The sequence below is a fragment of the Entelurus aequoreus genome, linkage group LG26 (assembly GCF_033978785.1).
Source record: "Entelurus aequoreus isolate RoL-2023_Sb linkage group LG26, RoL_Eaeq_v1.1, whole genome shotgun sequence".
Taxonomy (NCBI): Eukaryota; Metazoa; Chordata; class Actinopteri; order Syngnathiformes; family Syngnathidae; genus Entelurus; species Entelurus aequoreus.
The window spans coordinates 34,089,838-34,105,432 of NC_084756.1; the positions used below are offsets into that span (position 1 = coordinate 34,089,838).

Sequence of the window (15,595 nt, forward strand, 5' to 3'; positions counted from 1 at the left end):
ATATATATATATATATATGTATATATATGTGTGTGTGTGTTTTATATACTGTAAATGAGTCATTAAAATATCAGGGGTTTTTGCAATTCATTTGCTGATTAGCACATTAGTCAGTTGTAGCTTATTTATTAATATTCAAAGTCCAGGGGTGTCCAAAATCTGGCCCGCGGGCCGAGTGCAGCCTGCCGGCGTCTTCAATTAGGCACGCGAGACGGTACGTGTTCAATAACAATTACGGCCTGGAGCATGTTTATTAACAAATTATATACAAATAAATAGCAGTCTGTTTACTGTCATTGTGTCACCATTCGGTGGTCAAAGTTATTATTTCAACCATCAGTTGTACTTTTAAGGCTACATAGCACATCATTTATTGGTATGACCCACTCCAAACAACCTTCCCTAGTCATGGTGCAGGAAAAACAAATAAACCAGCACAAACATTTAACAAACATGATCACACATAACACGAGCTGTTCATTGAACTTTGTGGATATTATTTTAAAAAACGTCAAATAAACATTAAAAAAATCGAAATTAAAATGTATTTAGTTTAAATTTGAGGAATTTAAATGTAATAACACACGCCACACTTATCCATGTTTGGGGCATTTTAGCTGCTTGATGTTTCTGATTGATTAAAAAACCTTAAGGAGGTTGTCACAGAAGTAAACAAGGTAGGAGAGTTGAACTTTCACATACTCTTAATAACCAATTAAAATAATAATTACTTATATATCCATTATATTATTATATATTACGTACTCATAAACAGTCATGGTCAAAAGTGTACATACACTTGTAAAGAACATAATGTCATGGCTGTCTTGAGTTTCCAATCATTTCTACAACTTATTTTGTTGTGATGTAGTGATTGGAGCACATACTTGTTGGTCACAAAAAACATTCATGAAGTTTGCTTCTTTTATGAATTAATTATGAGTCTACTGAAAATGTGAGCAAATGTGCTGGGTCAAAAGTATACATACAGCAATGTTAATATTAGCTTACATGTCCCTTGGCAAGTTTACCTGCAATAAGGCACTTTTGGTAGCCATCCACAAGCTTCTGCTTGAGTTTTTGACCACAAAATTGGTGCAGTTCAGCTAAATGTGTTGGTTTTTATGACATGGACTTGTTTCTTCAGCATTGTCCACACGTTTAAGTCAGGACTTTGGGAAGGCCATTCTAAAACCTTCATTCTAGCCTGATTTAGCCATTCCTTTACCACTTTTGACGTGTGTTTGGGGTCATTGTCCTGTTGGAACACCCAACTGCGCCCAAGACCCAACCTCCGGGCTGATGATTTTAGCTTGTCCTGAAGAATTTGGAGGTAATCCTCCTTTTTCATTGTCCCATTTACTCTCTGTAAAGCACCAGTTCCATTGGCAGCCAAACAGGCCCAGAGCATAATACTACCACCACCATGCTTGACGGTAGGAATGGTGTTCCTGGGATTGAAGGCCTCACCTTTTCTCCTCCAAACATATTGCTGGGTATTGTGGCCAAACAGCTCCATTTTTGTTCCATCTGACCACAGAACTTTCCTCCAGAAGGTCTTATCTTTGTCCATGTGATGTCAGATGAAACAAAAATGAATGAATGTTCATTTTTGTGAATGTGAATGTTATATTATAAATATATAAATATTTCTAGAACTTGCCAGAATCCACATATATATGTTCAGCAATACACCCAAAACGGTTTTTTGTTGTTTTCCCACTAAATCTTGCCCACTGGTGTGCTTTGCAGGTGACTAAAGAAGTTCTAGAGAATGTCCAACATGCACTGAAGATGGAGGGCACAGACATCGCCATCACTTTGTCTGCCAGGTGCGTTTCCTTTCTCATTTGCTGTTTTTATTGATAACTCAAAATAAGCAAATAATCTCAGTGGTTTAAAAAAAAAAACTGCCTTCTTTCAGCTTCGACTATTTCAGAAAGTCAAATCTTACCCGCCCATAAACCAGTTAGAGACTGGCTAGACTACTGTCACTCTCCTTACGTTGGCGTTAATTTAGTCCATCCATTTTCTACCGCTTATCCCGTTCGGAGTCTTCCACTCCAAATGGCAGCTGTAGGCCTGCTCACGGGAAACATGAGCATGGTTTCTCTCCACTGGCTGCTTGTTGTTTTTAGAATTCAGTTCAGGATTTTAGGATTTGTTTTCAAATCTCTCCACGGGCTGGCCCCGCCGTACATACCTGACCTACTTCTTCCGCATACCGCGGTCAGAGAGGTCATCTGACCAGTGCTTTCAAGGTCGAGACTGAACTCCGGAACGCTCTCGCTCTGAATTTCAGAGCTTCTTTAAAATGACACTTGTTTGCTCTGCAGTTTAACACAAGCTGAGCTGGACATTTTTATGTTATGTTTTTTTTTTAAACAGGGTTTTATATATAGAATGTTCTGTACTTATTGTGATTATTATTATTATTATTACTATTTTTATTCGTTCACCTTTCTGTTTTTGCATTTTATCAATCAATCATCAATCAATCAATCAAAGTTTATTGATCTAGCCCTAAATCCCGAGTGTCTCAAAGGGCTGCACAAGCCACAACGACATCCTCGGCTCAGATCCCACATCAGGGCAAGAAAACAATGAGAAACCTTGGAGGGGACCAAACCTCATAAGGTTCGACTGGTTTAAACGTAGCTTAAAGGCCTACTGAAATGAATTTTTTAAATTTAAACGGGGATAGCAGAACCATTCTATGTGTCATACTTGATAATTTCACGATATTGCCATATTTTTGCTGAAAGGATTTAGTATAGAACAACGACAATAAAGTTTGCAACTTTTGGTCGCTGATAAAAAAAAGCCTTGCCTGTACCGGAAGTAGCGTGACGTCACAGGAGGAAGAATTCCTCACAATTCCCCATTGTTTACAATGGAGCGAGAGAGATTCGGACCGAGAAAGCGACGATTACCCCATTAATTTGAGCGAAGATGAAAGATTCGTGGATGAGGAACGTTAGAGTGAAGAACTAGAGAGGCAGTGCAGGGTGTATCTTTTTTCGCTCTGACCGTAACTTAGGTACAAGCTGGCTCATTGGATTCCACACTCTCTCCTTTTTCTATTGTGGATCACGGATTTGTATTTTAAACCACCTCGGATACTATATCCTCTTGAAAATGAGAGTCGAGAACGCGAAATGGACATTCACAGTGACTTTTATCTCCACGACAATACATCAGCGAAGCTCTTTAGCTACTGAGCTAACGTGATAGCATCTGGCTCAACTGCAGATAGAAACAAAATAAATAAACCCCTGACTGGAAGGATAGACAGAAGATCAACAATACTATTAAACCATGTACATGTAACTACACGGTTAATAATTCTCAGCCTGACAAAGCTTAACAATGCTGTTGCTAACGACGCTGAAGCTAACTTAGCAACTTAGCAACCGGACCTCACAGAACTATGATAAAAACATTAGCGCTCCACCTACGCCAGCCAGCCCTCATCTGCTCATCAACACCCGTGCTCACCTGCGTTCCAGCGATCGACGGCGCGACGAAGTACTTCACCCGATCATCCGTGCGGTTGGCGGCTAGCATCGGCTAGGCGTCTGCTATCCAAGTAAGTACTCCTTGTTGTGTTGCTACAGCCAGCCGCTAATACACCGATACCACCTACAACTTTCTTCTTTGCAGTCTCCATTGTTCATTGAACAAATTGCAAAAGATTCACCAACACAGATGTCCAGAATACTGTGGAATTGTTCAATAAAAACGGAGCTTTTTGTATGGTGACACATTGGGTACGAATACTTCCGTTGCCGTCGTGACGTCACGCGCATACGTCATCATACATACACGTTTCCAACCGGAAGTTTAGCGGGAAATTTAAAATGTCACTTTATAAGTTAACCCGGCCGTATTGGCATGTGTTGCAATGTTAAGATTTCATCATTGATATATAAACTATCAGACTGCGTGGTCGCTAGTAGTGGCTTTCAGTAGGACTTTAAAGAGTAGACATCGGAAGGGTCAAAGAAACCAGATTTTTGGGAGTATTAATAGATGATAAAATGAACTGGAAATCTCATATACAAAACATACAACGTAAGGTAGCAAAAAACATTTCAATAATGAATAAAACAAAACACGTCCTGGGCCAAAAATCACTTCATATGTGTTACCATATCTGAGTTATTGTGCAGAAATATGGGGAAATAACTACAAATGTGCGCTACATTCGTTAACCATGTTACAAAAAAGATCAGTTAGAATAATACATAATGTTGGATATAGAGAACATACAAACCCTTTATTTATTAAGTCAAAAATATTAAAGTTTGGTGATTTGGTAAAATTGCAAACAGCTAAAATGATGTACAAAGCAATCTATAACCTGCTACCAAAGAATGTACAACATTTCTTCTCAACTAAAGAGGAGAAATATAACCTTAGAGGAAAAAATAATTTAAAACATTTATATGCACGTACAACACTTAAAACTTTTAGCATAACAGTATGTGGAATTAAATTATGGAATGGATTAAGTAAAGAAGTTAAAAATTGTACTGACATGATCCAGTTTAAGAGGTTGTTTAAATGAATAGTGCTTACAAAGTACAAAGAAGAAGAATTATGAGAAAAACTTCCAACCTTATTGAAAATATTCTTCATCTCAGTATGTTAATAATGACTGAATTAATTAATTACATATTACAAACTGTTGTATATACTAATTCATAGATGTTATTTTATTATATAAAAAGGTCAGTAAATGATTTTATATAATTGTAAATGCTTTGAAGTGGGAAAGGGGTAGGATTAAATAAGCTTTGCTTCTTCCTACTCCTTTTCGGGCATGATGTAAATGAAATGATATGAAATTGTGTGATGTATTATGATGTAAATGTGTTCATGTTCCAAATAAACTAAAAGAAAGAAAGAAAGATGTAGATGATGGAAAATAGGAGTTGTAGAAATGATTGGAAACTCAAGACAGCCATGACATTATGTTCTTTACAAGTGTATGTACACTTTTGATCACGACTGTAACTGTGTTTTATATGTAGAATGCTTTGTACTTCATGTGATTTTTATTATTATTATTATTATTATTATCATCAATCTTTACAGCACTTTGGGGCAGTTGTCTGTTTACAAATTGTGCGAAATGAATAAATCCACCTTGACCTTGACCTTCATGGTGACTAGTAAGCGATGTGTATTCCTTGGACAGCTCCTTCCTTGAACGAGAGGACTGGTTTTACACTTTGACTCGCACCGTGAGTGAACATCATCGAGTGTCTGTGCCCTCTGACAACTCTTCAGTCGAGGTAAGTGTTGACCTTTACATTTTGGGGGAGTTTTTGCCCATCATTCACAATCCTTATGTCGAACAAGAACACATGGGTTTTGTTTTTATGCATTCTTACTAGTAAATAAACACTAGCAAAAGTCAGCTAACAGTGGAGGTAATGGTAGTCGCGCTATTCCGCCTATCAACACTCAAAAACCTCCATCAGGGTTTTATACACCCACTTTAAGTATATATGTAATGTAGTAACATTCATGTATGTAATATTTAGGTATTTTGCTCATTTTAAACATACGGCGGTGTATTGATTTCACAGACTCATCACACGAATTATAGTAGACTTCATGAGAGCCAACAAACATAATAAAACAATCACTTACCGTACGATGTCTGCTCTCACTGGCATGCCGACCGATGGGATGTTTATATCTTCCTGTTTAGATGAAGAATCATTCATAATCCCCACGAAGCGTTAGATATAAAAGTTGAGTGCAAACAAGCGTCTTTTCGTGTACTGTATTTATCGGACTATAAAGTACATAAACCACAACATTTTAAGGAAAACAAAAATGTTTCTATTTATTAGCTGCACCGGACTATAAGCCGCAGATATGTTGCAAAATGAGTTATTGACACAGAAAGGTTTTGTAAATGTTTATTTACATACCTTAATTGTTTCCAAACGGTGCCTGTAACACGGCAGTAAAACGGCTGATCAAACAAAACAGAAGTCACCGTCATGGACCCGCTAGCTGCGGAGGCTAGCTCTCCACTCAGCTAAACAGACTCAATAACTCTACGGTGACGTTTTGGTGAATTGACTGAGGAATTTGTGAAACTGAAACAATACAAAAAGAATGCTGTTGTAAGTTAATAATACTAACAGAGACACTCGTAAATGTGTTAGCTTATTAGCAAATGCTAAGGACGCCAACTTCATTACATCACACATGGGACGGTTTAAGTAAGTATAAACAGTTTTAGTTGTATTGTAAAACTCACAAATAGTGACGAATGAAGAATCCATACGAGTAGCAACGTTATGGACGGCACTCCATTTTTGCTTGAAAGCACTGCCGGTAAATGGAAGGACACTGCAGCACCTGCAGTGAGCAAACTCGTCCAAAAGATGGCGCCATAGCACAAACAATAAAACACATTCTCAGTGTATTTGCTTGGGGTTTTTTCCGTGTAAAACAGGGGTGTCCAAAGTGCGGCCCGGGGGCCATTTGCGGCCCACAGGTCATTTTTTAACGGCCCCACGGCACATTTTAAAAATACGATTGGAAAAAAATACAAAACATTAAAAGTGGTATTTAAAGAGCAAACAGGTGAAATGTAACAAGAAAATGTAGCAATGTTTACTCTAATAACACAAAGCTGCCACGCAGGCTGTTTATTTCTTTAAAAAATAATAATGAATCAAAATCAATGTCATTATGAATTATTGACCTATCCAAGGCTCCAATTACATCACATTAAATATTTTGAGATATTTTTTGGGGAAAATGTTGCATATTTTGTGTTTGCCATGTAAAAAAACGAGCTGTTTTTTTTTAAAGAAGGGCCTAAAACGAACGAACAAACAAAAACATAAACAACAAAAAACTTATAATTGACGGATAGATCTGAAGTTGATCTCGAGATTATTGTGTTAAAAGTAAACAGTAAAAAATATATATATATATATATAATTAATTTTTTTAACACTTTAATGAGTAGGACCCTTTTGGATCCCCTACAATTTTAGTGTGATTAGTTTTTAAGTGTCATTGCTCAAAAAATAATAATGAATTAAAATCAATGGTGTTATGAGTTATTGACCTTTTTAAGGCTCCAATTATTATATAATCTCAAATATCCCACTTAAAAATTTTATTGGGTGAAAATATTGCATATTTTGTTTTTTTCATTAAAAAAAAGGGTTTTCTTTGACAAAAAGAGCATACAATTTAAATCTTTAAAAAATGTTATATTGACAGATAGACCTAATGCTGATCTAGAGATTTAAAAACTTGAATAATAACACAAATATTAATACTGAATAATGACACATTTTTTATATTTTTTGGACCAAAACCCTTTGGGGTCCCCGGGATCAAGCCTGAGTGGAAGCCTGAATGTATATTTTTTATACATATATTGTATTGGTTTTTAAAATAAAAAAATATCAAAATGGCCCCCGCTAGCTTTGATTTTTCAATGTGCGGCCCTCAGTGGAAAAAGTTTGGACACCCCTGTTCTAAAACAATTTTTAATTTTGGCCGTCAGCGAGGAAAAATCCAGCAATTAGCCGCACTGTCTTACTAGCTGCAGGGTTCAAAGCTTAGGAAACATGTACCGTATTTTTCGGAGTATAAGTCGCTCCGGAGTATAAGTCGCACCAGCCCAAAATGCATAATAAAGAAGGGGAAAAACATATATAAGTCGCACTGGAGTATAAGTCGCATTTTTTGGGGAAATATATTTGACACCAAAAATAAACATTTGAAAGGCAATTTAAAATGTCTAAAGAATAGTGAACAACAGGCTGAATAAGTGTACGTTATATGAGGCATAAATAACCAACTGGTATGTTAACGTAACATATTATGGTAAGAGTCATTCAAATAACTATAACATATAGAACATGCTATACGTTTACCAAACAATCTGTCACTCCTAATCGCTAAATCCCATGAAATCTTATACGTCTAGTCCAGTGGTTCTTAACCTGGGTTCGATCGAGCCCTAGGGGTTCGGTGAGTCGGCCTCAGGGGTTCGGCGGAGCCTCCGTCGCGGAAGTCAAGACACACCCGACTCATCGTGTAAATAACAACTTTTCCCTATCGGCGTATTATGGATACACCCAAACAAAAATTCCCTTAATTTTCCATATGCATGAGCAAACGCAAAAACTCCTTGAGCGTTCAGTGGAGCACATGTGAGCGACGTCAGATGTGCACACTGTGGCTACACCAGCAGCACACCTGACCCAAACCTGACGAGATAACAAGTTAAAGGTTTTATTATTATAATCAAATGACAGCAGTCATTTCCATGAGATTATTTTCTAATATAAGTGTTTAGGCCCACTTACAATGACAATAACAAAACATGTTGTTTTTTCAGGAGCTGTGTACTAGTATTGTATGTCTGGGTGGGGGTCCTGCTTTGGAAATAACATGTACCCCTTTCAGACATCCACATGTTGCACAATGAGATGTAAACATGGGATCATGTAACTTTCTGTTTGTAAAATATATATTTATTAGTATTTGTGTAATATAATAACATAATTTCATGATTAATATTTATAAATTAAGATTAAATTATGAAAAAAAACATTTTATTTTTCACTAAAGAAGGGTTCGGTTAATAAGCATATGAAACTGGTGGGGTTCGGTACCTCCTACAAGGTTTAGAACCACTGGTCTATAGTCTCTTACGTGAATGAGCTAAATAATATTATTTGATATTTTACGGTAATGTGTTAATAATTTCACACATAAGTCGCTCCTGAGTATAAGTCGCACCCCCGGCCAAACTATGAAAAAAACCCAGCGACTTATAGTCCGAAAAATACGGTAGCGGCTTTTAGTTCGGAATTGACGGTATTCCTCGCCATCTCTGGATCTAAATTGAATGTCACAGATTGGCATGATTTATAATCTAGAATGAACTTTCACCAGCTCGGAGGCGATGCAGCAGCTCAATATGTTAGCTCTGTTTGTCTGCATAAAGGCTTAAAATAACAATAACGCATGTAATGTCAATGGAGTATTATTGGCGCTTTTTAGATGTTTTTTTTAGAGTGATTTAGAGGCAAAATGATCACCATTGCTAGCCGCCTAAAATGAGCACATTATTACAAATGATTACAAATTAGAATAGATTCCCAAAAGTGCAGTGTGTGTCCAGGTGAGGAATGGTCTGCGGCTGACTTTGGGAGAAGAGGCGCCCACGCTGGTCCCGCCGTCACAAGTGATGATGTGTATGAACTGCACTTCCCACTTCGGCCTGACCCTCCGCAGACATCGCTGCCACAGCTGTGGGAGGGTGAGTTCCAATGCAAATCAGTGGTCGTAGGAATCAACAAACACAAAGTGTTCTGGTGCTGCCACAGATTGTTTGTAGGAGCTGCTCCAAGAACAGACATCCTCTCAAGTACTTGAAGGAGCGTGTGGCCAAAGTGTGTGACCACTGTTACAACCAGCTGCAGAAGACAGGTGTGAACATGCCCACCATTTATTACATTTATTGCATGTATCATTTACTACATTCATTGCATTTATTACATTTATTCATTGCATTTTTAACATTTATTATATTTATTACATTTAATACATTTACTACATTTATTTTATGTATTACATTTATTACATTTATTACATTAATTGCATTTATTACATTTATTGCATTTATTGCATTTATTACATTTATTACATTTACTACATTAATTTCATGTATTATTATGTAAATGCAATTTCTTTACATTAATTGCATTTATAACATTTATTACATTTGTAATAAATTCATTACATTCATTGCATTTATTACATTTATTATATTTATTAAATGTATACATTTATTACATTTATTACATTGATTACATTCATTACATGTATTATATTAATACATTTATTTAATTTATTAAATTTATACATTTATTCCATTGCATTTATTACATTTATTTAATTTGTTATATTTATTATATTAATTGCATTTATTACATTTATTACATGTATAACATTTATTACATGTATACATGTATTACAGTTATATACATCAATCAATCAATCAATCAATGTTTATTTATATAGCCCTAAATCACAAGTGTCTCAAAGGGCTGTACAAGCCACAACGACATCCTCGGTGTCGAGTGGGTCTGACATAATATTGTGAAAGTCCAACACATCAGCGAAAGTCCAGTCCATGGTGGGGCCAGCGGGAACCATCCCGAGCATATTACATTAATTATAGTTATCACATTTATTACAAAAATACATTTATTACATTTAAATATGTTTACATTATACATGCATTTATACATTTATTACATTTATTATAGTTTTTACATTTATTACATTTATACATTAATTACATTTGTTACATTTATTATATTTATTGAATGCATTACAATTATCTTAATCATTACATTTATACATTTATTAAATTTTAATACAAAATGTATGTATTTTATAAAATGTATTCCATATATTCATTACATTTATTACATTCATTACATCTATACTACAATCATTACATTTATTACATTAACACATGTATTACCGTTATTACATTCATTAAATGTATTTAATTTATTAAATGTATTACATTTATTACATGCATTACATTTATTACAATCATTACATTTACTATATTTATTACATTTATAAATGTATTAAATGTATTATATTCATTACATTTGTTGCATTTATTACATGTATTATATTTATACATTTATTAAATGTATTATATTCATTACATTCATTACATTTATTGATTACATTTATTGATTACATTAATTACATGTATTACATTTATACATTAATTACATTTGTTACAATCATTACATTTATTATATTTATTGAATGCATTACAATGATCACAATCATTTTATAAAATGTATTCCATATATTCATTACATTTATTACATTCATTACATCTATACTACAATCATTACATTTATTACATTAACACATGTAATACCATTATTACATTCATTAAATGTATTTAATTTATTAATTACATTTATTACAACCATTACATTTATTATATTTCTTACATTTATACATTTATTAAATGTATTATATTCATTACATTTGTTGCATTTATTACATGTATTATATTTATACATTTATTAAATGTATTATATTCATTACATTCATTACATTTATTACATTGATTACATGTATTAAATTAATACATTTATTTCATTTATTACATTTATACATTTATTACATTCATTGCATTTATTACATGTATTTAATTTATTACATGTATTACATTCATTGCATTTATTACATTTATTACATGTATAACATTTATTACATGTATACATGTAATAAATATACATATTACATGAATTATAGTTATCACATTTATTACAAACATACATGTATTACATTTATTATAGTTTTTACATGTATTACATTCATACATTAATTACAATGATCACAATCATTACATTTATACATTTATTAAACTTTTTTAATGTATGTATTTTATTAAATGTATTCCACATATTCATTACATCTATACTACAATCATTACATTTATTACATTAACACATGTATTACCGTTATTACATTCATTAAATGTATTTAATTTATTAAATGTATTACATTTATTACATGCATTACATTTATTACAATCATTATATTTTTTACATTTATACATTTATTAAATGTATTATATTCATTACATTTGTTGCATTTATTACATGTATTATATTTATACATTTATTAAATGTATTATATTCATTACATTCATTACATTTATTACAATAATTACATTCATTACATTTATTATATGTATTACACTTATTATATTTATTTCATTTATTACTTTTATTGTATTTATTGCAATCATTACATTTTTACATTCATACATTTATTACATGTATTATATTCATTACATTTATTACAAATATTTGCAGCCAAGAGGAGCTTTTGTACCCAGCAACCTGTTTTGAAAAGGTTTTTATCATAATTCCCATACTAAAAATAATATATTACGAGAATCGTGTAGAATGGAGAATTGATTCTGAATGGAATCGTCACCCCGAGAATGAGAATAGAAAGGTGAGGCGCCCATAGATTCTGTAGTTATACACGTAATGTTTACTTTGTCAAGCAGCAACATATAACTTGGGTTGAAGAAAGAGCAGCAGCATGTTGTTTGAAAAGTCTCCACCCTGCAGGAGAAGACCCGCCAGCCAAGAGCAGCCCTGGTCCGGCCCGTGCCAGTCGCCCCCTCTCCTCGGTCTTCCAGAGCATCCACCCTCCCAACATTTGGAGACACCGCAAAGGCATGCTCTCCTTCAAGCAGGTGCGCTCATTGCACACGTGCACTCATTGCCCGGGCCCTGCAGGAGTGACACACCTGTGTGCCCCCCCGCAGGTGACCGTGTCTGACGAGGGCTCCATCAGCGGCAGTCTGCATCGCAGCCACAGGAGCAGGAGGAACTGGAAGAGACTGTGGTTCCTCCTGAAAGACAAGGTGCTCTACACCTACAGGGGCCAAGAGGTGAGGGGGACACACCTGGACGGGGCCGCGTCGAGGAAGCGGCCCAGCATGTGCTTTTTTTTTATCCGCAGGAGAAAGTGGCCTCAGAGAGCTTGCCCTTGTTGGGCTTCACCGTCAAGTTACCTGACACGCGGCACGGTGACGACCAGGCCAACGTCTTCCAGCTCTACCACAAGAACACTTTGTATTACACCTTCAAAGCCCTGGACAACCACACGGCCCAGAGGTGCGGAACATTCAGTTTTCTGTCTCGTGGCGCTTTATTGATATCCAATATCCGTCCGATATCAGCAAAAAAAAAAGATCTTGCATCTAAAATCTTCAAAATAAGTGCAAAGCTGGACAGCCAGTTCACATCTAAAAGTCGTCCATTAATTGTTTAATTACACCAGAGCCATTTACAGAAAGAAAACATGCAAGGCTATAGGCTACCGGCAGCTACACAACAGCTAAGCACACAATAGCACACAAGCTAGACCTTCGTAGTAATCAGTGAAGAATAGAACAGCACATTTGTCAATATAAACAAGTATCAAACAATTAGAGTTGCGTATCATTTACACACACAAAGTCTCCAAGGCAGAAGCCTATTAGAAAGTAACAAACGTGTCTGCATGACTCAACCTACTGCGTCATGAGCTGAACTTCAGGAGTTATTGTGTCCGCGAGGTGTCGCCAAAACACAATTACCACTTCACTTCAATTTAAAGACAGCATAGGTGCATTCCAGTCTTTTAATAATAAATAACTTAGTTGTTTTTTTTTACTCAACAATTTTTACTGTTTTACTGTGTACTTAAAAAATTTTTTTTTTAAAAAATCAGATCCGGTGTGCAGTGAAAACAGAGCCTTTCCACAGGGGTGTCCTAACATTTTCCTTCCAAAAGCTGCGCACAAAACAATTAAAGGAAGAACAAATGACTGTAATTGATGTGTATATATATATATATATATATATATATATATATATATATATATATATATATATATATATATATATATATATATATATATATATATATATATATGTATGTATGTATGTATGTATGTATGTACAGTATGTATGTATGTATGTATGTATATATATGTATATGTATGTATGTATGTATATATATATATATATATATATATGTATGTATGTATATATACATACATACGTGTGTATATATATTTATATATATATATACAAAAAGGTAAACATATTTATATATGTATAAATATATATATTTATGCATGTATATGTATATATGTATGTATGTATATTTATGTATGTATGTGTGTATCCATGTATGTATATGTACATATATACTGTATTTGGTATCTGTATGTACGTAAGTATAAATGTATATATGTGTATATATATATATATATATATATATATATATGTGTATATATATATATATATATATATATATATATATATATATATATATATATATATATATATATATATATATATATATATATATATATATATATATATATATATATATACACACACAGGTACAGTATGTGTAAATGTATGTATATGTATATATGTGTATACACATATATTTATATATATGTATATATGTGTATACATATATATTTATATATATGTATGTATATATGTATATACATATATATTTATATATATGTATATATGTGTATACATATATATTTATATATATGTAGAGATATATATATATATATATATATATATATATATATATAATATAGTTTAGTCCTCACATTTGTGTGTGCCTGTTATCTAACGTGTGCCACCTGCTCATTACACAGGTGGGTCAACGCCATGGAGGAAGCCACCGTTTTATAGGACGACTCAAAAAAGGACAACAGGGGAAAAAAAAAAAGCTCTTATGTCCTCCAAGGTTTTTGTTCTTGAGGAAACTTTTTCACCTCCTTTTTTTTCTTTTTCTTTTTCTAAACCTGCCGCCAGCAGGTGTGAGTGGCGCTGGCCCAGATACCTGCCAGGTCATGTGACCTCTATCCCACTGAAGGCGTAGACAACAATGGCGGATTGTTTGCCGACTGCCACACATGATACTTTATAAGTCTTTTTTTTTTTTTTTTTAAAGATCCGGGAGTAATACATTTGCCAAGGTATGTATTCTTCTATGACTTACTGTACTATGTTGTGTGACACGGCCTTCACACAGGAAGCCACAAAGGACTGAATGTTCATTACACACGCCAGGGAAACGCTCTTCACACTTTGTACGTTACTGTCGCTTTATGAATGTTGTTTGAAAAAGGACTGCATTAAAAGGAGAGGAGAACCATCTGCTCCTGGTGTTGACTTTGGAGCGGGTGACACGCTGACACTCGCCATGTGCACCTTCATGGAAACATTGGCCCCTAATGAGGCCCTCACCCAGGAGTCAGCAGGCCGCCCTTGCCTGCTTCGCTTCTCCCCCTTTGGGACCTTGCTGACCCACAAATGTTGTCAAGCAGGAGGCCCTTTTTTTTCTGGGGCTCCTGGGAAGACTGACTCTGTCCTACATCCATGGCAGATCATCCATCACGGTGCTCTCCTTTCCTCCTTTGGAGTCCTGCACCTTTTCAGACCCACATACAGCGTTGGCCACTGGGCTTTTTAAAAGAAAAAAGAAGCCACCACGGGGGCCAGGGAAAGTTGCGAGTTGCAGCAGGCGACAGTGTGGCGCGTCGTGCCATAAAGTGCTTCTTTGCATCGCTCGATGTAAATAACCTCCTAGGTGGTGAGAGTGTCCGCCCTGAGATGGGTATGTCGTGAGTTCAAACCCCGGCCGAGTCATACCAAAGACTATAAAAATGGGAGCCATTACCTCCCTGCTTGGCACTCAGCATCAAGGGTTGGAATTGGGGGTTAAATCACCAAAAATGATTCCCGGGCGTGGCCACCGCTGCTGCTCACTGCTCCCCTCACCTCCCAGGGGGTGGAACAAGGGGATGGGTCAAATGCAGAGGACAAAGTTCACCACACCTAGTGTGTGTGTGACAATCATTGGTACTTTAACTTTTAACAAAGTGGTGTCAGCGCTTTGATAAAGAAGGTGAGAAGCACTACTGAACTCAATTCGTCCGCACGGTTTTTCCTTGCTT

The 15,595-nt window shown here is 35.0% G+C and overlaps 1 protein-coding gene across 2 annotated transcripts in view; it reads left to right on the forward strand.

The window, feature by feature from the left end:
- Window positions 1–14,681, forward strand: part of LOC133643263 (FYVE, RhoGEF and PH domain-containing protein 5-like) — a 75,437-nt gene extending 60,756 nt beyond the window's left edge. For both annotated transcript variants that reach the window (XM_062037726.1, XM_062037727.1), the window contains exons 16-23: window positions 1,753–1,832; window positions 5,204–5,300; window positions 9,182–9,319; window positions 9,387–9,489; window positions 12,186–12,313; window positions 12,386–12,511; window positions 12,583–12,737; window positions 14,291–14,681. In XM_062037726.1, the coding sequence (XP_061893710.1) occupies window positions 1,753–1,832; window positions 5,204–5,300; window positions 9,182–9,319; window positions 9,387–9,489; window positions 12,186–12,313; window positions 12,386–12,511; window positions 12,583–12,737; window positions 14,291–14,327 (864 nt within the window). In that variant the 3' untranslated portion in view covers window positions 14,328–14,681. The remainder of the gene's footprint in view (window positions 1–1,752; window positions 1,833–5,203; window positions 5,301–9,181; window positions 9,320–9,386; window positions 9,490–12,185; window positions 12,314–12,385; window positions 12,512–12,582; window positions 12,738–14,290) is intronic.
- The last annotated feature ends 914 nt before the right edge of the window (window positions 14,682–15,595 follow it).